This window comes from Ylistrum balloti, unplaced genomic scaffold (assembly GCF_031769215.1).
Source record: "Ylistrum balloti isolate Yb309-2 unplaced genomic scaffold, AGI_CSIRO_Ybal_v1 Utg371158, whole genome shotgun sequence".
Lineage (NCBI taxonomy): Eukaryota > Metazoa > Mollusca > Bivalvia > Pectinida > Pectinidae > Ylistrum > Ylistrum balloti.
Window position 1 is genome coordinate 4,686 of NW_026782634.1, and position 22,116 is coordinate 26,801.

General features: G+C 35.5%; 1 protein-coding gene across 1 annotated transcript; it reads right to left on the bottom strand.

The window, feature by feature from the left end:
* Nucleotides 1–2,698: 2,698 nt before the first annotated feature.
* LOC132561161 (15-hydroxyprostaglandin dehydrogenase [NAD(+)]-like) lies at nt 2,699–21,564 on the bottom strand. Its single transcript, XM_060225889.1, has 5 exons — nt 21,439–21,564; nt 14,994–15,117; nt 5,605–5,717; nt 5,188–5,284; nt 2,699–2,976 (listed from the first exon to the last, which is right to left on the bottom strand). The coding sequence occupies exons 1-5, from the start codon at nt 21,529–21,531 to the stop codon at nt 2,699–2,701; spliced, it is 705 nt and encodes a 234-aa protein (XP_060081872.1). The 5' UTR covers nt 21,532–21,564.
* Between the last annotated feature and the right edge of the window lie 552 nt (nt 21,565–22,116).

The window sequence follows — 22,116 nt, forward strand, 5'->3', positions numbered from 1 at the left end:
ATATCGAATGTACTCGTTGCCAAACACTCATTAAGCAAGCTTTTATCAATTGCCTATGAGTTTCGATGTTTTAAACCTTGTTCTCATTTGACAACTTAATAATAAATAATAATAATAATATACAACATTTATATAGCGCACTATCTATTTTGAAAAAAATACTTTAATGCGCTTCACAATTACATAATAATCTTACTACAAAATTTATAGAACATGTATAACACAGTAATCAACATATGTAACACAGTAACCAAATCAAGTAAGTAGTGGTGATAGTATGTATATACAGGACGTCTGCGTGAGAGTCTAAAATGCAGACGTAAACAGGTGGGTTTTAATATCCCGCTTGAATTTGGCCAGGGATTTTGACCTTCTGGTAGCAGATGGTAAGCTGTTCCACAAAGTGGCCGCTACCTTTCCAAAGCACCGGTTACCATAAGTCACAGTCAGAGAGTTTGGAACGCACAACAATGATTCTGTCTCCGATCGTAGTGATCGTGACGGCTGATAAACGGTGACAAGTTCCTGCAAATATTCAGGAGCTGTTCCATTTATTGCCTTGTATGTATACATCAAAATCTTGTATTGTGACCGGAATCACACGGGCAGCCAATGCAATAAGTAAAGGACTGGTGTAATGTGGTCCCTCTTTCGAGTACGGGTAACTAGGCGTGCTGCGGTGTTCTGTACCCTCTGCAGGCGGCTCATTAGTGCATCAGATACACCAACGAGTAACGCGTTACCATAGTCTAACCTAGAAGTAACAAGAGAATGTACCAATGTCTTGCATGCATCTGTGGTGATGAACTGACGGATACACCCAATGTTTCTAATTTGGTGATAACAGGAACTGGCAATTGAGTTTATCTGTTTCTCCATGTTCAGAGAGATATCAAAGTGTACGCCAAGGTTTCTCACAGCTTGGACGGCCTCAATAGTTTGGGCACCGACCTTTAACTGGAGACCTTTAGTGTGTTGACACTTGTGGGAAAAGACGATCAGTTCTGTCGTTTCCTGATTGAGCTTGAGCATATTTGAGTTCATCCAAGCACTGATGTCATTAAGACAGGCTTCAAGACTTGCTACTATTATGTCCCAGTTGTCTTGAGGTCTGATAACCATGTAGATTTGTGTGTCGTCGGCATAACAATGGTACTGAAGGTTATGATGACGACAAATCTCCCCGATTGGTTTCGAATAAAGACAGTATTTTCTAGGTCCCAGAACGGACCCCTGAGGAACTCCGAAGTCTAAGGTTTTGCTGTCTGAAACAGTTGATCCAATGGCAACGCACTGTCGTCGTTCATTCAAGTAAGACTGGGTCCAGCGTAATGCATCACCAGTCACCCCATAAGAGTACTCCAGACGCTTGAACAGTGTACCATGGTCAATAACATCAAATGCAGCAGACAGATCAAGCATGATAAGAACCGCTCTACACTTGTTATCCAGAGAGGCAGCAATATCACTGTAGACACAAAGTAGGGCCGTCTCAGTGGAATGTCCTGTGCGATAGGCTGATTGCAAGTTGTCATGAAGACTGTTAGCATGAAGATGATCCTCAAGTCGCTGGGACACAATCTTCTCCAAGATCTTAGAGAAGAAAGGGAGATTTGACACCGGACGGTAGTTCTTTAATTCTTCCTTGTTCAGTCCAGGCTTCTTCAGCAGTGGTCTTACATTAGCCTTCTTGAAACACAATGGAACCCTAGACTAATGATTTGTTCATGATTAAGGTGATCAAGGGGAGCAGTACATCAAGACATTGCTTCAGTAAAACTATGGAAAGCGGGTCCAGCTCACAAGATTTCGATTGAGAGTTTGTAATGATCTTGCGCAATTCTTCTTCGGTTGTTGGAGTGAACTGCGTCAAAGGTTCACCTGATATTTGGATATCGGCATCCATGGCAGAGATGCCAGTGTCGGAAGTTGAGTTCACAGCATCAATCTTTTGCCTGATTGTGTTGATTTTATCCTGGAAAAAATCACTGAACTTGTTGGACAAGATTTTTTCAGATGAACAGCTTGGTAGGGCGATTTCACCAGTATGTCCCATTAGGTTTCTGATGAGTCTAAAAAGCTGTCTTGTATCCGATCCACATTCTATGATTTTACCTGAATAATAATCCTTCTTACGTTGAATGAGTAGTGAACTGACTGCCCAACAATGTTCTCTGTATATCTGGCGATGGATGGTTAGTTTGGTCTTTCGCCAACGTTTCTCCGTCTTCCTCCGCAATTGTTTTGCATCACGAAGTTGTTCGTTGTACCAAGTCGCGTTAGGTCTGACAGTAATTACCTTTGTCTGAAGAGGTGCTTGTTTCTCGATCAGAGCCTCGATACCAGAGTTATATGCTTCAACAAGACAGTCACCTCCACCCTCAGTAGTCTGAAGGACTGAAGATGACTGAATGTCTTTGATGAAATCAGGTACAGAAATTTCGCGGGATTTCCGGAAGCTGACCTCTTTTCTGGCACGTTTTGGTTTACCACAATTTAGTATGGCATAGACAGCAAGATGATCACCAGATAGGTTTCCCTTAGTGTCGCTCAGACATGGATCTGCCACTAGAATTGCTCCGTGGATTAGAGAAGTATTTCCCCTAGTGATAATCACATCTAGTGTATGACCATGTGAATGGGTAGCTTCTGTCACATGTTGTATCATCCCCCGGGAGTCAAGGATTCCGGCGAACCGTCAGGAATCAACATTAGTGTTATCATCCAAGTGGAAATTCAGGTTGCCAGCGATAATCAGCACCCGAGGCGCTACAACCTGTTGATCGAGATATGAAGACCATTCATCAAAGAAGAGTTTGTTACGGAGACCGTTCCGTTTAGAAGTGGGAGGCCTGTATATGACGCACAGTCTGAATTGTGTATCATAAATGGTGACGGAACACGTCATGTGCTCAAAGTGTGTAAAGGAATCCTCGTTGTTGGAATTGAGATTTCTCACACTCAATCCTTTCTTTCCTGGACGAAATGTCGTTTCCGATGTAATATAGTTGAATGACAAACTCGTCAATTAAAGAATAAATAGAGTTCTTCAATTATTACTTTTTTATATGAGATTATGCAATCAAAGAATGTTACTAAAATGTCAAATGGTCTAAGTAAATGTGTCGTACCGTTTTAATTAGAAATTTACGTATGACTCGTCGAGTGCGATAAGACGAGAATGAGTCGTAGTACGTTTACAACGAAAGGGGTGTTGTCCTGACTATCGTAATTAAAATTAAAATATGTGAAATTGAATAAACTATGTTACAAAAGCTGATATCACCAATCTGTATAAAATAAAGTAGACTTCACAGAGCAAGACAATGTGGAAACACACACACGACCTATCGGAAGCCTATGAAACAAGATGGCGACCTATCCAAGCTATGCGGTATAGCGATGAAGACATTGCAAATATCACCACATAGTTATGTAATACAATAACAAATGTCTGTATCAACTTATAAGTTAACAGAACATATTATTAGAACTAAACAGAGAAAATAAATTCAGTCAAGATGTAATATTACGTGGGTTGACCAGGTTTTACACGACGGTGTCATTGATGATAACTCTTACGGAACACCTGGTCTTATTCTCCTTGTACCTTTTCAAGAGTCTCCGTTTAAGTCTTTCTTTTGTTCATATCGTTTTATTGCATTCGAGTTTGAATTATGATTATGTTCTTTGTAGGTACTTTCCAGATTGTTATTTAGATAACTCCTGAAGCTGTCATAGACTAATAACATATGTTACTATAATTATAGGTATAGATTTGTTTTGAGATCATATCGTTCTCGGTGACAGACAAATCGATGATACTGGAGGCTATGTAGGTTGGTTGGTGTATTGAATTTCACATTGAATCCTCTTACGCGTTTGTCACGGACATATGCCTAATAAGACTGACACTATTTAAACATGATCTGTGTTCTCAAGTCGGTCATGACGTGAGTACGATGCGGTTAACATCATAATCACATTCGAGGTTATCGTCTTTTCTGGTTACTTGACATCCATTTCCACCCCTAATCAGTATAAATTATACATTGTCATGTTCATGAAAGGATCAACTTCCTAGCATGGGTACATTAATATCTCGAAACTACTTTTGAATGCACTCGTTTCATATAAATGTATTCAAACACTTTAAAATCCTATCATTACTAAAAGTAGATCATCAAAACTGCACAATTCCTGTGATGCGCTGTTTTGTTTTACTATGGAGCGTGTCTAGATGCCTGAAGCGAAACCCTTTATTAAAAAAGTAGGACTATTTCATTCTCTCGATACAAGTACGAAAACAAATCTGACTTAGATATAAGCAATATATACAATGCGTTCTTTTCGGAAACAACATCTTAAATGGCGTATACCCTACATATTACTAACCAGTGCGTCAGTGATTAATTAGTTTGAAACATTTCATTTTGTTTGGACAGTTTTTACTCTTTTAAAATCAGGATACATTTTTGAAATATCAAAATGTATGTTTTAGACCAAAAATATTTCCTAGAATTTTTCGACATGTGTATAAATTTGCACAAAAAATCGCAAGCTAGTAGCAAATACCGAACCTACTCTGCATCCGAATTTTACTTAAAGTATATGCCTATCCCTAAGAATAGTTACGATGAATTAGATACACCCTTTGAACAATGTGGCATTGACATCAACATGATAAACTTAAGTGATATCTGTATATTCTTGCATAATTATCGATATACAGCTATAGATGTATTGGGATATATATTGATAACAGTTGATAACATCAGCGGATGTCGACACTAGTAAACAACCACATTCTTATAAACAATTCGGTCAAGCCATTACAGCGACTACAATAATTCATAAACAAGGCGAACGTGTCATTTACAGAATATATGAAAATGTTGTATACATAAGATGTAAACAGCTTAGCATCTCCTTAGTAAAATGAGTAATTACCTGCACACTGTTAAGTAAGGAGCACTTTACTCTGGTCGAAGAATCCCAAAACATGTGCACGTTCAACATCAACATATCTTAATTATATGGTTGCAAACATGTAGAAGAATGAGAAAACTTTTACTACGTTAACTGATTAAGAATGTGGACGAGAAATCCATATAATAATATCAGGATTATATCTATAGGATTATTGACGGGATCATCAAAGGTTTCAATGTACGTATATGTATGTACCTGCAGCAGAGGAGATATTGACGATGACGCCTCCATTTCCTCCTTTGTCTTTCCGAAGGTATTCAACAGCTATAAACGTGCCCCGCGTCATTCCTTTCTGCAATTACAAATTATGACACTTCTATGTTCAGTAACTTCTCAAATTTTATTAAAACTAAATTTAATTCAATTTCTAAATCTGATTTATCTTAATTTTGCGCTGCTATTTACAAATCTAATTAGCCTGTGAAATTTCGTTCATGTTCGAATTATCTTCTATCATTAAGGCTTCATAAGAGAACAATACATGTAATTATGCAGAATGACACATCCACCAGTATCTAATATCCTTTCATAATAATTGAACACTGACAATTAGTAAAATCTCCAATAGATTTTGTATTTTGCCTGCGTATGATTGTCTAAAACACTACGTACTATATTAACGTCGACAACTTTCTCCCATTGTGGGTATGACTCTCCGCCCATACCAGCATTGTTACAGACGATGTCAATTCGTCCGTATCTCTCTTTTGTTGCTTTAAATAACGCTGAAACATAGAAAGTAAATATAAAGCAATACAGCTCAGCAGTTATAATGATCTCACGTAAATAAATTGTCAGCTAAAATACAACGTGAAATTGTTCATTTTAATATATTTGATACATCAATAAAACAACGTCCATAATAACGAAAACAAAAAACAAGTAAAAACAAGTAAACAATATAGCATCGGCAAAACAATTGTTAATGCTTAGTGACTCACAACCACGAACACTAAACACTCATGTTTTACGGTGCGGTATCGAATCATAAGTGAAAATGTATGTATTGATAGCAAGTCATCTTATTGATTACCTACAGAGGGATGTGCTGTTTCAAAAAACAATATGTATCTTGATAAGCCCACATCAAAAATGTTACCAAAGCGTTTAATCAAACTATATATAGTAGTAACCATTTCAAGAGACAGGCATGACAGTTAAGATTCATACATTGTATAGTGTATGTTGTAATATAAATGATTATGTACATATACCTCCATTTAGATGGCAAATAGAGGTCTTCAATATATATGAAATTTTTAATGAAATCGTAATTTTATCATGTGATCATCATAAAAACTGCCTAAGCTTAAATTTATAGCACCAATGTCCAAATCATTTTCACGTATCAATAAGCAAATCTTGTTGGGGTAGACGGTGGAAAGAGATTACTCCATAATGGATGGTGTTTGATAATTTACGCTAAACAAACAACAATGAAAAAACTGACATATCAACAGAATCTTCATATCAAGTTAAAATCTATGAAACAGAGATATATATGAGCAAAAGGAAGGTTTACATGGAGACCGATGACAAAGTACAAGGAAAAGAAGACCAGGTGTTCCGAAAGTGTAAGCTCTGCTGCTACATCGACACTTATTTTGTAGATATTGATCAAGTCGGGGAAATAAAGTTGCATCGAATGATTTAATAACGCAATCATTATGGCAGTCGAACACTTCCTCATAATCTGATCTGCATCACTTGAAAACCAGCGCTGTGAATTAATCTGTCAGCTGTCAGTACCTTTCTTGAAAATCGTGCTATTTGAAATAAGCGAATCGGTTTGGGAGACAGGTGATTATATATCAGAATGAACTATTACTTAAACATTCCGGTACATTTCTTTACCAACGTCATTAACATAAGCCAAATAAACATTTTACTAGTGTTAACAAGTTCTTGGATTGTAAACTCTAAACTTCTTTTCAATGTTTGTTTACATGTAACTTTTTTCTTCTTGGTTTTGTACTGGGTCAATAATATAGCTACTTGAGGTTCGGTCACAGATACTATTCTGGGGTAACATAATCCAGAGGGCTACAGACATGTTATCAGCCCCTATGATCCTGAACAGTTGCATCGCTGTACAATTAATGTCAAAATACATATGTATCTTTTTTGGCGTTCGGCTTCTGTGTGTAACTGATGCCTTTTATCTTAATTCATAGATTTCCATGAATCTAACCAACATTTAAAACCAGAATTACCAGTACGGGAAATAGTTTGCTATATAGACGTGCATTGTATGGAGACCGCCCACACGCTTATATCAATCTTCAACACGAGTACAACTACACTACCGAAACTGACTCGTTTTACACACCTCTCAAAATATGAAATATAGATGAGTATATATATTATAACATTTTATTAAATGTAATAATATCACTACATGTTCCTTGAGACTACTATTGTCATATGCAATCAGCACATTTTCAAAGTATTAGGTGTTTTTTCTATAAAACAAGTTAGGTATGGCAAAATTATTCACTTAAAGGATATCTTATTATTTTGTATCCTTAATTATGTTTACATCATCAGAATACATTATCTGTTGTAATGCAACCTAGTTATTTTCACAGTTCTATTGCACATATAGCAGCGTGTAAATAGACAAATAAACAACACAGACGCACCGGCAACAAAGCGCGTTTAATGCACTGCACCATTTCTTGGCAGATCTCTCTGTCCAAATTATTGGTTTTTGTTATATGTAATTACACTTGCACACTAAACGTCTGACCCCAGATAACTTCTTTATCTCAAAGAGCGTCTTACTCAAAACTGCTCTCGAGGTTTCTTTTCAAGTGTAGCCGTAGACGCGATTTTCTTTGTCAATTTTGGATAATGTTATAGGTAATTGGAATCTCGGATGCAGTGTTATTGGTAGTACATGTTAGTTATGACATAGATACAGTGCCACACGGCAACTACACGACAACCACATACACATGAACTCAAACACATCCGTTATTCTTGGTAAAGGGATACTCATCACATGGAAAACAGCGGGTCTGGAAGTTATGTAATATACACAATATCGGCTATTGATTAAATGTGTTTCACAGCTGCTGGTTTTCAATGTGACCTTTGTAATATAGAATATTCTTCAACTAGACGAGGCAAACTCTCAACGAAAGTTGAACTTCCAAAACCTTTTACCAACATAACCGCATTTTTAAATGGATTGCATATGAAATCAAATGAAAACGTCATATCTACCCATGGAAGTAAAAAATTGTGTAACATACGTAATGAGATTATAATTGTTGGGTTAATCACTTAAATTATTGTGTTGTTGTGTCACACACATACGATGATGAATAATTAGAAGAATTTGCAGCAGAATCATGTTTCTAAAGATTACGTAAGATTTGTGTATTTGTACCCCGAAATAATTAAGCCTTCAACATAAAGTGCGTTCCACTTGCAAAAGCTATTTAATAAAATGTCGAATCTCACATAAATCAAAAGATATCTTTCAAAATGGAGAAGGTTTTCTCTTTCAAGTATTCAGTTTTAATGAACTTAACAACAAGTAATCTCTTTCAAGAAATTTGAAAATTGCAAAGACGGACTGACGAAGTATCCGTTGACGTTTAAATGCGCGAGGGGAGATGTATAGGTACATGTAATTGATGGTGCTATCAACCTAGCTGGTCCATCCAATATTGATGCTGAAACACGAGGCGATCCATTTTACGGGGAAGTGAACTGGACAAAACAAATGTGACATATATACCAAGTTTGATATATACTGTGAGATAATGTATTTTCGAGAGGATCAAATTTCGTTGTTTTTCGAAAAAATGTTAATATGTGAACGCTTGACTTCGTGGTAAATTAAGTTCAATTAATCACCCACAAAAACAACAAATTTATTATTCTACCCAACTTATATACCTCCATAGAATTTCTATATATTCTATTTTCAAATTCACTTTCAACATAATTTTTAAGATGTAGATGAATTAAGATATTTTTCTATACAAAAATTGTCGATGCATGCATTATTTTTCTTTTACTAATTCCAGAATCATTTTGTTCCGAGTGTTCATTGTAAACCCGATGTTTCAAACTTTTGTTGATCCAGGCGCCAAAGAATTATATCTTCTCTTTGAAATGCAACAATGCTAAACTAAAATGTATTCAAATTATCCCTTCATTACTGATAAAGGGCTCAGAGGTGATAAAAAAAATCTTAAATTTCTATCCGTTCAATTAGAAAAAGCCTTTGAGCTGGAAGAAACGTCTGTAATCAGTATGAAATATCTTATATTTATCACATATAGACCCGTTAGGTAATTGAAAAAGACATAGTTATATGTTTCGTATATTTTCGCAGCAAGCGAAATTTCAGTTTTATTCTCAATATTCGTAGCTTTTTTTCTCGAATGTAAGAAATATCATTCCAATTGTCTTTTTTACCTTCACTCTTTATTTCAGATAATGCAGACACCCAAACTGTGTGTTTATACAAGTTAAATCCGACCGATTCTACAACAAATCTGGCATTGTTCCGGAAGTAAGTAAGAGCACGTCAGAAAAACCCTAAATCAGTGGAGCCATTCAGAAAATAAACAAAGATATTGGAGTACGGACATTGCTTTCGGAAGAAACTTTATCTTTGCATGGGATGAATCTTTTTACTAATCTGGTACATTTGCGAATGATAAAATGCACAAGTCTAGTGGAACATTGATAAGGGACCCTCGTATCTACAGGTAAACACACAAATCGCTGTGCTCTTAGGATAGCACTATTCCGTGTTGATAATATACAAAAGATAATTACATTTTCGGTTCACGTGGGGGGATGTTTGCATGCAAACAAAGATGAACGGAGCGTTTTGATCTCATTCTAATTTGACCGCTAAGCAACGTTTATCATTCAACAGTGCGTATTGTTCTGTACAGTTGTGTCTCTTTGCCAAGTAAAACCACATCACTGGCTGGTAATTACTGAGTTGTACACTAGCAGATACTTTGCTTTGCATGTAACAGAAGGCAAAATCTCAAACAGAAAAGAAATGAAATTGAAATATTCAAATACTGATCTCTAACTACAAGAATTTGAAAAAAGTGACATACGAATAAATTTGCACAAGATTATAATTTAGAAAAAATGCATATAATCCAGGTATAGTTCGTCAACAACATATGTTACGGAAGACTTATCACTTATCACTTGTCAAATCGAGTCGACAAAAGGAGAATCAGACAATGAAACAAAAAGCTTCAGTGACCAAATGTCCCTAAAATAACATACTTAACTATCATGTTTGAATTTTCTAATCGATTAATTAATCATTTAAGAATAGTATTGGACGCTGTTTGCGAGTTGAGTGAATATATTGTATGCCTTTGTTTTCAGGAGGTTGTGATATACTCGTGTAAGCATATTTGTGATAATGCAGAACTCGAGCCAACTTAATAGTGAAATACCACTACCGCTTTTAAAGGCTCTAATATGTCGAAGCCAGGGGACAGAATTCAAAGTCTTCCTCAAGGAGGCAAACTATCCACAAAACGTGAGGGAGTATAAAAGGACACATTATGAAGAAAATTTTTCGGAATAGAGATCAATCATAAATATTCCATGTAGCAATAAGAGACAACAGATACAATTTTCACGTCCTTCCAGTAGTGCAGTCATTAAAACATAACTATCCCGAGTGATACGATTATTTGAACCTTTTAGGTAAATATATCGAGAAACAGAATCAATGTTGTGATAGCTTTATCTGGTTATTAACATAGACATTGATACAAACATCAGTATGAATTCTATTTTTATCATTTCCTCATTTTTTTTTTGTTATCGTTATTATTTAATTCACGCGCTGTCGATGACAATGCTAGGTACATATATACACAATACAACATATGCTCTCTACATGTTTATTCTTCGTGCCATGTTTTCTTTCTCTATTGGCCAGGACCTGCAATTTGGAATACCGAAGATGTGTGGTTTTGCGTTCATCTTATACTAGTTCGGCTTCCATTCCCCATCTGTTTTACCCAATTTAACAATGTATGTATACCTTGTTTTCATTACCCATGAATCAGACATATATCTCTATAAAAACAAATCACCGAATCAGCTGATTGTAGTTCTGTCAAATTTTCAGTAATTGCAAACACTATTTTATTAAAATTCTCTTTAAAATATTCTTAAGTTTCCATATATTACAAATTCGACGATAGGTTCTCAAACAATACATTGTTATATTTGTCCTACTTTAGATAAAAATGAAATTCTTTTAACAAAATTATATACGTTTCAGGAATACTAAATATTAGTAACACATATTAGTGGCTATAGTCTACCGTATGATTATATGTAAATACGGAAGCAGCAGTCAATCACCCTTTGTATACATACAATATAATCGGTTTCAGGACGGAGAAGAAACTGATGTCTGTACTGTGTACATCGTGCAACGATCATGTCGGATAAGCATGATTTAAGAGAGGTTCGCGATGACCTACCGTTAAATTTACAGGGGTCAGGTGCGAGACGTGGTTATTTGTAAACATTGACTGTTTTATATTTATCTTGGCTTCTACTCTGGCTTTACATCTTTATAAATTTGGTAATTTGTTTACTGATTCGGATTGGATTCTGGATCGTCCTAATTTTTGAACATGCATACTGAAAACTAATAAACGTTCGCCAAAGTTTTAGTTCGATTATTTTTGGCTACTTTTAACCCACGAAATAATATGCAAAAGTAAACTTCTTAATAATATCTTTCCCCTGAATGCCCATAGAGGATCCACTTTTGAAATTTGTGCACCACGAATATAACTAAGTTTGCAGTAATATACATTGTCTAAACCAGTTTATCATTCGTTACCAGTGTTATCTAAGCCCACTGTAAACATCCTACACAAAGTCATGGATATTTTCCAAACAACGTATCACGAGGTTTCAGATTTTTCTCAATGAATTACACATATTAAGTTTCGGTAAGATTTGTGGTGATGGCTGGGTTTTTTTTACGCCGTTGTAGATACGCCTGTTTTAGGTATCATCATAGATATGGCTTGGCAAGCGACTTTGTTGATATGAGGTACTAGTAGAATAAAACCTCTATTTTGTAACTTGACAGATATCGTTCCTTATCTTCAGACACACGCATACAAAAACGACATCCTCATTGGAAACAACTACGTTTTATTTCTTTTGAATGAAATCAGATCTTGCGTCCTGTAAAAACGTTATATTTCTGTTATTGTATTAGCGATACTCTCACTCAGTGTGTTAAACGGTGGTCGAATAATCCCGCCTTCAATGAGGGCATGTAGCAGTGCTAGTGATTACTCCCTACTAGTCAGTGTCTGTGTTTTGGTAAGTTCTTCGGTAAATTCAGCCTCGCAAAGAAAAATAAGTCAGCACAGTTTGTACCCACTGGTATGCCAGTAGTCTGTGAGAAAATTTTGCCACCAAACTAACAAGTTTTTGAGTATATTTCTCTTGACTTGTACATTTCACAAAATATGCTAAAGTATATTTCAAATCCATACACATGTTAGGTTTAAATTTCTTTGAAAAGAAAGTTTCCAACGACCAGAAAATAAAGGAATTCCTTGAACATGGAATGGAGATCGTAGTGGACAGATTACAAATATTAAATGTTTTTATTAAAGTAATGTTGAAGATACATCAAAAGCCACTTGCTGAGTAAACAGCATTTCAATAGGACTGCGCCCCTGTTTGATAGCACTATAACCTTCATCTCGAGTGGTCAGTGAGGTCAGATAATATCCATGTGCATATGATATCGGTGAGTGATATATCCAGTCATGACCTCGATATGTCATGGTAATAGTTTATAAATCAGATTTTACGCAGAATATTTAACAGTTGACTATTTGGCGCCAGCTATCACGGACAACTCAAAATTGCTGCACGTGAAACTATCACGTGTTCTTCTTCGATGCGTATCAAGGATTTTCGATGTTCAATATCCAATAAATGTACTTATTACACGCAGTTAGTTCTAATTATCGTATTTCATTATTAAAGTATATACATTACTGTGCAATTATTAAACCGCACACTTAAAAGCATGTTTTAGTTAAAAGAAAATACACAAAGACCTGATCTTCACTTTATTTTTAGCTATTATTGTGTTATCTTTGTTTGGTTGGTTGTTTGGTGGGTTTTTTTCTTGTTTGTTTGTTTTAGTACCTGTTGTTTGTATATCTTAATATTGAAATTTGCGTGAAAAAAAATGTACTAAATTGTGTTCAAAATAGAAAAAAAGAAATAGTTCACAAGGTGATGACTTTCCCAGGATATAACTTAACTGATGTTTATCATCTATGAGGGACCCCGCTGTTGACATCTAACATTAAACATCGAATCTGAAAGCACTGACCTATTCCAATATCTAACTAGCGTCTTCTCCATGTTTTGAGTTATTTCCGATGATTATATGAATGGCCAGTAAATAGCACCTTGCCATACAAATGTTGAATTGCATCAGTAGAGCAAAATTATAAACTAGATGGCGTCATACAGCTGTTTCGTCCTTCTAGGACTCGTCAGTGATGCTGCATTATATAGCAAATTGTCCTTCTAGGACTCGTCAGCGATGCTACATCATACAGCTGTTTCGTCCTTCTAGGACTCGTCAGTGATGCTACATCATACAGCTGTTTCATCCTTCTAGGACTCGTCAGTGATGCTACATCATACAGCTGTTTCGTCCTTTTAGGACTCGTCAGTGATGCTACATCATACAGCTGTTTCATCCTTCTAGGACTCGTCAGTGATGCTACATCATACAGCTGTTTCGTCCTTCTAGGACTTGTCATGTTACTTAATTTATCGGAGGCTGAATCTATCTCGGATTTGACACCCCTCCCTTTCACGCTCCTCACTACACCTTCAGTAGAATCACAAAGCATTACAGTACACAGATTATCTTTGTAAATCGTGTGAACAGGAAACAGACACTACTGTCATGAAAAACATTTATGAATGGACAGATGCCAAACGCAGTAAACAATTATGTTCATTGGTTAGAAAATAATAATGATACTTGACTGCGGTTTCTGACGACCTACAAAGCCTATCTAGTGGTTGCCAGTGGAGACAGAACAATGTGAAGAATGCACAACTCTTTTTGGTCAAGGAACATTGATACAAATTGTACGTAATACATACACATCAAATCGTTTAGATAGGAAATACAATTTTCTTTTAATAATTACGTAGTTAAATTATCAGGCAAAGTGACTAGTCAAGAAAACAGATCATAAACTGCATCAAATAAAAGTTACTGAGCTCGTTATGGTTATATCATGTGACTTATAGTTACGTTAGGAGATGACGTCACATTCTCGCAGAATGCATTGTGACGTCACAGTTGAAACCATATAACTATATAAATGATTTGGAGAGTGAAATGACATCGAACAACATGTATTTTATGTGATTTATGAAATGGAATACCTACAGTTTTCTAGTAGGTAACAGAAAAACTGGTAATAAACATAGACCTCACAAACGAAATGAAGAAAAACCGGTATGATTTGTCGCGATGAGCGTTTCTTGCACCAAATATGGAACATGTAAATGTCATTTGTGTGTAGTAAAGCTGTCTGCTGTTTTTCAATGATTTTTGACAAAATTAATATGTCTTCTAAGATGACTTGGACTTGCATACAGAACGAAACAAGCAATATACAGGTGTATACATATCGATGGTGCTGTTTATTACTAAAGTCAACACAGACTACGTATTCACAATTCTATATTGAAACGTTTCGTGTCTAAAGAGCGAAATAAAAACCCTATAACAGTGTTTTGCTGTAGTGATAAAAATGTACCGCATACTCTATCTTACTTATATTACTGGAATTAGTACAGATGGCTGATTATCATCACTTTGTGATTAGTTAGGTAATCTTAGTATTCATACCATGGATATCGTTCAATTTTATTTACCATCCATTAAAAACTTTATAAGATTTATGACATACCTTCCATGTCTTCCTGACTTGTGACGTCACAGCGCCTAAACATAATCTTTTCCTTGTCATATTTTTCACAGAGTTCTCCAAGAGTGGCCTCTCCCTGACTGGTGTTGATATCACAGAAACAAACCTGGAAACGAAAACAATTGCGGTTATTATTTTTCGCGACAACGCGATATTATATAACTGCTTAAAATATACTGACCTTCTATTACCGCGTATAGAATTGCACTGGACCTGCCCTCTCCATTCCATGATCGTGATAGGCGACTGAATTGGTGATCTTAATCCTATCTCTATTTCCTGAAGACCTTATCCCTTCCTGACGTTTCTACACACCACCTTACCTTTGATATCTGAGTGAGTCTGCGTCGAAATTGGAAAGTTTGAAGGTTCAGTAGCGAAACAATGATACAGCGATTCTAGTCACTAAAATGGTGTATCTTGCCCCTTGTTTGCTACTATGTTTTAAAAGTTATTCGAACAGACCGATAAACCATTTGCCCATAATGTATTGCTTGGATGGATGTTATATCTATCGTATCTAGGATGTAACATTTCAGTTTGTTAATATTGTAAACGTGTCCGGTAGTGTCCCAATCATTTCAGTTATTATAATCTTGTTTACAGTAAGTGAATACAAAAAATTAATTGGTATGCACGCACGTCATTTTGCATCCAATTCAAGTATAATACGCAGTGATCCAATTTAATGACTTTACTATGTCTTGTTTTGAGGACAGAACACATAGCTTTCCCGATTAGGTGGACCGTCAACGCTAAGATCAAAAGTAAAGTGTAATTTAGAAAGGCCTTAGGAAATAAAACCAACTTAGCGGTATTTCGGCGTAGAATATACCAATGTTACCTGTCGGACAGCACTAGGACTTCAAGGTATAGAAAGGAATTATTATAGAAACCATCAACATCCTCAATGCTAAATTCGGTGTTTCTAATAGCTTAAATACACTGTCATCAGTTTAATGACATATTTTACATAAAAATATGAAGGAAAGAAAACTTGTGAACATAATCATGATCTGAATTCATAGTTTGTAAAACTTGTACATAATATGAACAACAACAACAAAGTTTTACACGGATACTTCCAAAGGTAGTGGTGATTGTAGGTTACTCGCACCATTGACGCTACAGTTTGGTCGGCTTGATCACACGAATTTACTCCTTTCGTTTGTGAATGACTGTTTAGTTAGTAACATGAAACAAATACAGGACTAATCTGTCTGACGAGAGCGAAAAAATACAAGTACACGTTTTTGTTTTGTCCTTAAAAATTGTATTTGATGAGACATTTCATGTAAATGCACACGTTGATGTGATTCTTTTACCAGACGCCTGATATGTTTTTTCATTACCTGTATACAGTATCTACATTCTTGTCACGATATGGAGAAACCCGATTACCGCTGCGTGTAACATGCGAATTGAGCCTGACTTTTTTAATGTTAAAAAGCTGACGTAACATGGTGCTTTATCATGTCTCCAAATGAAAAACTTGATGTGCATGATAAACACATTTTGTCTACTGAAGATAAACATGTAGTACCGTAACACTAAATCACTTAATTCGGAAATCTGAATAAAACTTTTCTAATGATCGATTAAGCCACCGGCTAAATCTTCCAAACCCCAATGTTGGTATACTTGCTTTACAGACCTATGTGAAGTTTACATTATGAAGCTAATATAGTATTATAATGCTTGTTCCAAATTACCCGACACCTGACAGTAACAATTTCAAATCTGGGTCTCGAGAAATGCACGTTGACATATCACTATCTCATTTGGATAAACCCTAAATCAATAGAGGTTTAGATGTTATTGACATGGTTCTCATTTTGAAAGCATGACATTTCTGGCAATGACCTACATGAATATCGATGAAGCAGAAGAAGACGCTCATAGTGAACCTGGCACACAAGGTCTTATTCTTCGAGCGCTTTGCCAGATGCATATGTGTAAATATTTTCTTTCATATTCTGACGTCAACATATTTGATACCTTTAATATTCGAAAAGTGTCAACAGATATTTCATAGGATTATATGCGCTCGACATGGTATCTCTGTTAACAGTGGAGATTTCAGAAAACCTCTAAAGATAATAAAAGCATAGCATCTGGGTCACATGTGGTTTTGTTTTATATTAAGGTCCTATCATGGTGTGACACTTCACGTTCAATAATAGTGGTGTCAGTCAGTATTGAAGACTCTGTGGTATGAGTTAAAATAAGTACTTGTCAAAGGACAAAATCAAATTTACTTTCAATCTCTATAGATGTTTGACAGTCTTATCTTAAACGTAAACATTGTCCATACGAATCAGGGGCCTTGTAAACGGTTTTATGGTATCTCTATACAGTGCAGATCAGGGAACCTTTAAAACAAAAACGTCTATCAGAAAGCACATGTTAGGACTAACATTTATCCGACGGTGTTATTTAAATGAATGACCATTGTTATTTTATATCATTTATTTACAATATTTCATTATTTTGTCCCTATTTCATCGAGTTTGTGTTTAGATTAAGATTCTGTGAATATGTATGCATTCTCTCCGCCATATACATGTAAAATGAGGTGATGTCTGTGTGTCCCGATCAATGTGACGCACCATCTCAGTATTTATTAGTATTCATTTACATTTTGAAGTTCTTCTCCCCCTCCTTGACCTCCACCACAAAGAAAATATAGACTTGAATACATTTGTATATACAATGTATTACACGAGAATGTAATATTTGAAGTGGTCATGTCTCAACACTGCATTGTACACTTCAGACAGGACAGGAAGTAACATTACAAGAGTCGGTCCATCCAAATGTCATTTCGAATACCAATTTTTGCTGACTCATTCATTGTATGTATACATATTAAAATGTTTGAATGAATAGGTCAAAATGCGTATTCTAGTGAACGCCAATTTGCTTTCTACAAGTTAAAAGACGATGATGGATATGAAGAATGATAGAGGAAATGAAAGTTGTGCTGATAAAGCCGGTCATGTTCCACGATTATATCCAATTAATCATTGTAGTTAAGTTAACCGTACGCACGACAAATAATTAATAGTTAACTTTCTATGCGTTTTCAAGTTGTCTTCTATCCTCATTGAGATGTGTAAATCTAATCCCTCAATTAAAGGGGAAATTTTATCTGACTTGTAACACAATTGAAATTAATCAAAATGTATAATACTGATATAACCTTCTGGTCAATACCTGAGGTGGTTAAGATTGAGCAGTAAATATATTGCTATTCTTAAAAGACGTTTGGCTTATATAATATGGCTGACAGCTATATGGTGTCCATTATTTACAATGTTGGGTAATACAGACGGGTCTGTGTGTAATAAGTTACCTTATCGACGTTAGCTTTAAAAGTGGGGTATAAAATAGCGCTAATGTATCGACTCATATGATGAATGTTCCATGCATTATATGATGTGGTCAACATCGCTTAGCTTACCAAATAAACCATTTAAATAATACAGTACTTTGTAGTGCGTGGTGACCCAACACCTTTCCGTGTTCGGTATATAAATATATGAAGTGCTAGGAACAGCCCCGTCTGGAAAAATTGCAAAAATATCTGGCTATTTCATTTCCTATTGGTGTATTTTACAACTTTCGTCGTAATATGTCAATTACGTACCGATTCAGGTGCATAGTGAAACGCTGTCGAAAAGATGGATATCAAGAAGGAAAAGGTTGGCAAGGTATAAATTAAAGTAGAAAAAAATGTAAGATGATAACACATTTGTAAGCTCTCATTCACAAACAGACAGACAACCCGACACTTACAATGACCGGTATAGGAAGCCGACTGCAGCAGTCCCACGAAAACATTATCTGAACAATGATGTTAAAAAATGTTGGTATATGAATAATTATTACTGTCAAACTGCTTAGATGGGATCAAAACTACTGCGTCTGAACCGTATAAATATAATAAACTAAATATTAGTTTTACTAGAATATTACAATGGTCACACAGAACATAATGGTGTGACGCTGCGTCATAATTACTTATAGTATAAAGAGTTTGTCCTGTGTAAAGGAAAACCTAATTAATGTAGATGTCGCCACTCCTAAACAAGATGAATGACATATTTTTGTTGTAACATAATTAATGCGAACAAAACACAACGAAATCCTTACAAATACCTGACATAGTTTTTTCACATGTCCAGCAACATAATCCGCATACCTCCTAAATGTACATTTGATTAAATAGTCAACTTATTGATCCAATTACCCATTATTTTATTGTGCCATACACTTAGTCAACATTACATAAGGCTGTATTCTTTGGTTGAATACTGATTACCTCAAGTTACTTTTACAGATGAAAATAATATATGGTTTTAATAAAATAGGACAACATAACAATGTAAAACTTTACTGCTACGCTAATTAATTAGAAAGCTACGTGTTCGTCACAATTATTCATGAACAAAACTTAAGACAGTGTAGCATAACCTAACTGACTAGCATCGTTTTGATGTTGAGTGACGGATGTTTCAGCACCTATAGCTTAGGTGCGCGTTTTGCATGGAAATTTATCAAAACAAAAACGTAAGGTAACACAAAGGAGATTAAAAAACGTTAAGATAGTGCCAGTATTTGTTGTCAAAATATGTCAGATGTGATGGAAATTCCAATTACACTTCACAATTATATGCTTCGGACAATAGACAAAGTTTTGTAAACTCTACCTGATACATGTTAAAGGATACATACAACACGTCACCACATGCTTTATGGCTTGTGTTGAAACTTAAATACACAATTACAAGGATATCCAACACCGTTATATATCTTAATAACTGTAACTTGTTGATGACTTACAATCATTCGTTACTATGTTATTTTGGATGTACATGATTTTGTGCGTCGCATCTTAACTAGATAATTAGCAGTGTTTCTCGTACTGGAGACTGCAATCTATGGTAAAGAACTGCTAATATGCTGGTGTGACGATGACCATATGGTTGTATATGATTTATGAAACGTGCACGGCCATACATTTATCATTTTAAGTAACTGTCATGTCACTTTAGCACCCTGTACTCCTTGTTTATCTATGTATAACCAACCTTCTTGATGACAAATCGTTGTGAACAACTCATTTACAATGATTAATCACATGAATATACACAAACAATCTTGAATGTGCATGAACTTGCAATGTTCAAAAGCCCATGTGTTATAATGGATAAAAAGGAAATATTGTAATAAGTATATGTACATCAAAACTACATTATATTAGAATTTCATTAAAAGAGATTTCATACATTTGAACCAAAATGACACGACATCTAAAACATTAAACGGGTTCGGTTGAAGACCACATATATACGCTAAGTAATACCTGAAACTTGTATGTTCGGTGATTATGATATATCATGATAAAGTCTGCTACGAAATGTGCTTGCTAGCTTCAATTTTGCATGTTATTTCGTTGCCTGTATAAGAAGATGATACGTACGGGATCAATACAGTACAAAAACTACAGATTTAAATCTATCCTTGGCAGGAAATGTTACTGGAGTGTTCGAAATGCTATCAGAACATCTTTGTAATTATATCGAGTGCGATACCCATAAGTATGTACATTTGGCCCCGACTTTCAGAATAGGAGATCTATATACATGATACACGTATATATATATATACTGAATGTTGCTACTCTCTTGTGGTATTCAAACAGCAGCTGATATATAAATAAGGAATGATATCCTCACTACACGATGAAATCGAAAATTCGGGGGTCACGAGTAAGTACAGAAACAGAACTCGTGTTTCAGTCAGCTAAAGGTACAGATATGGCGAGTGTCTGTTATTCTTTATCATCAAACGGAGCCAAAACAACACAGCAGATATACTGTAATGTGTATCAATAGAACCAGTAATGTTTTAAAATATTCGTCTGTTGCACACCAGATGTAAAACGCCAGACCATGCGAAAATCCGAAATCCTCCTGGTTGTAGCTCATAACATGAACATTAACAACTCAGTATCTTTACCAAATGTAAACAATGGACCAATCGATTTGTAGAGAAGTTCCATTGTACGCGAGTGATTCTGCTATGTCGGTAGCCCAGATATCTGATGCTTCATCCTGACCTCTTTGCTTGTATCATAGTAATGATAGCCTTTCTTACAATAGTAGTAGATGTCATGATATATTAATTTAATATACTTAGTTAAATCAATGTATTCTATATTGTTCATAGCATGGCTACGTATGATTATTTCTGCTGTAAGCGACTTGGTGTGTGGCCTTACAAACAATACTACTGGAAACATGTAAATAATAACAACATCAATGTTACAACACTGCATTGTCAGTTTAACAGCAACTTAAATGAATGACGACCTAGATTGTATAATAATACAGACAGACAATTACACCTTGACATTTCTTACCTTTGCTCCTTTGTCGAGAAGTGCTTGTACAAATGCATATCCTAAACCTTGAGCACCTCCCGTCACAAGCGCAACCTTGCCTTCTATCTGCATTCCGCGGGTGTTTGTAACTGGGAAGTTGGCTCTACAGATGTCTCTGGTGTGAGCGATTGATCCAAATTCTTCCTGGGCTTGACTTATAAATAGAGAGCCATATTCACTACGTATGTGTGTATAGCGCTGCCGTATGTTATACTTAACTGACTACTAGGACTACATTCACAAACCAGCGCGATGTCTGTCGTGGTATTGTCTGTTGTAGTATGTGATCCCTATCCATGTCCTATGTATTATTATCATAGGAGGGTAGATGATACTCTTTTCCTTCCAAATACAAAGGCATCAGTCAAATGTCTTTTCCCGTATCCATTACCTATTTGGTTAGTAAATAAAATTAACGCTATTTGAAAGCTCATAAAGACATGTTTTGTTAGCTCTTTAGGACTATTGTCATGGAATGTATTGCTTTACCATGAATGTTTCGATAGCAGTATACTTTTTTACAAACAAAAATTCCTTCATTTTGCTTTTAAAGTTTACAGAGTGTCGGAGTGGCTCTTAATTAGGGACTTCAGTAGTGATATCTTAGATATAACTAGTCACATACTATTTCGTTCCATGCCGCGGGATCTTAAACAA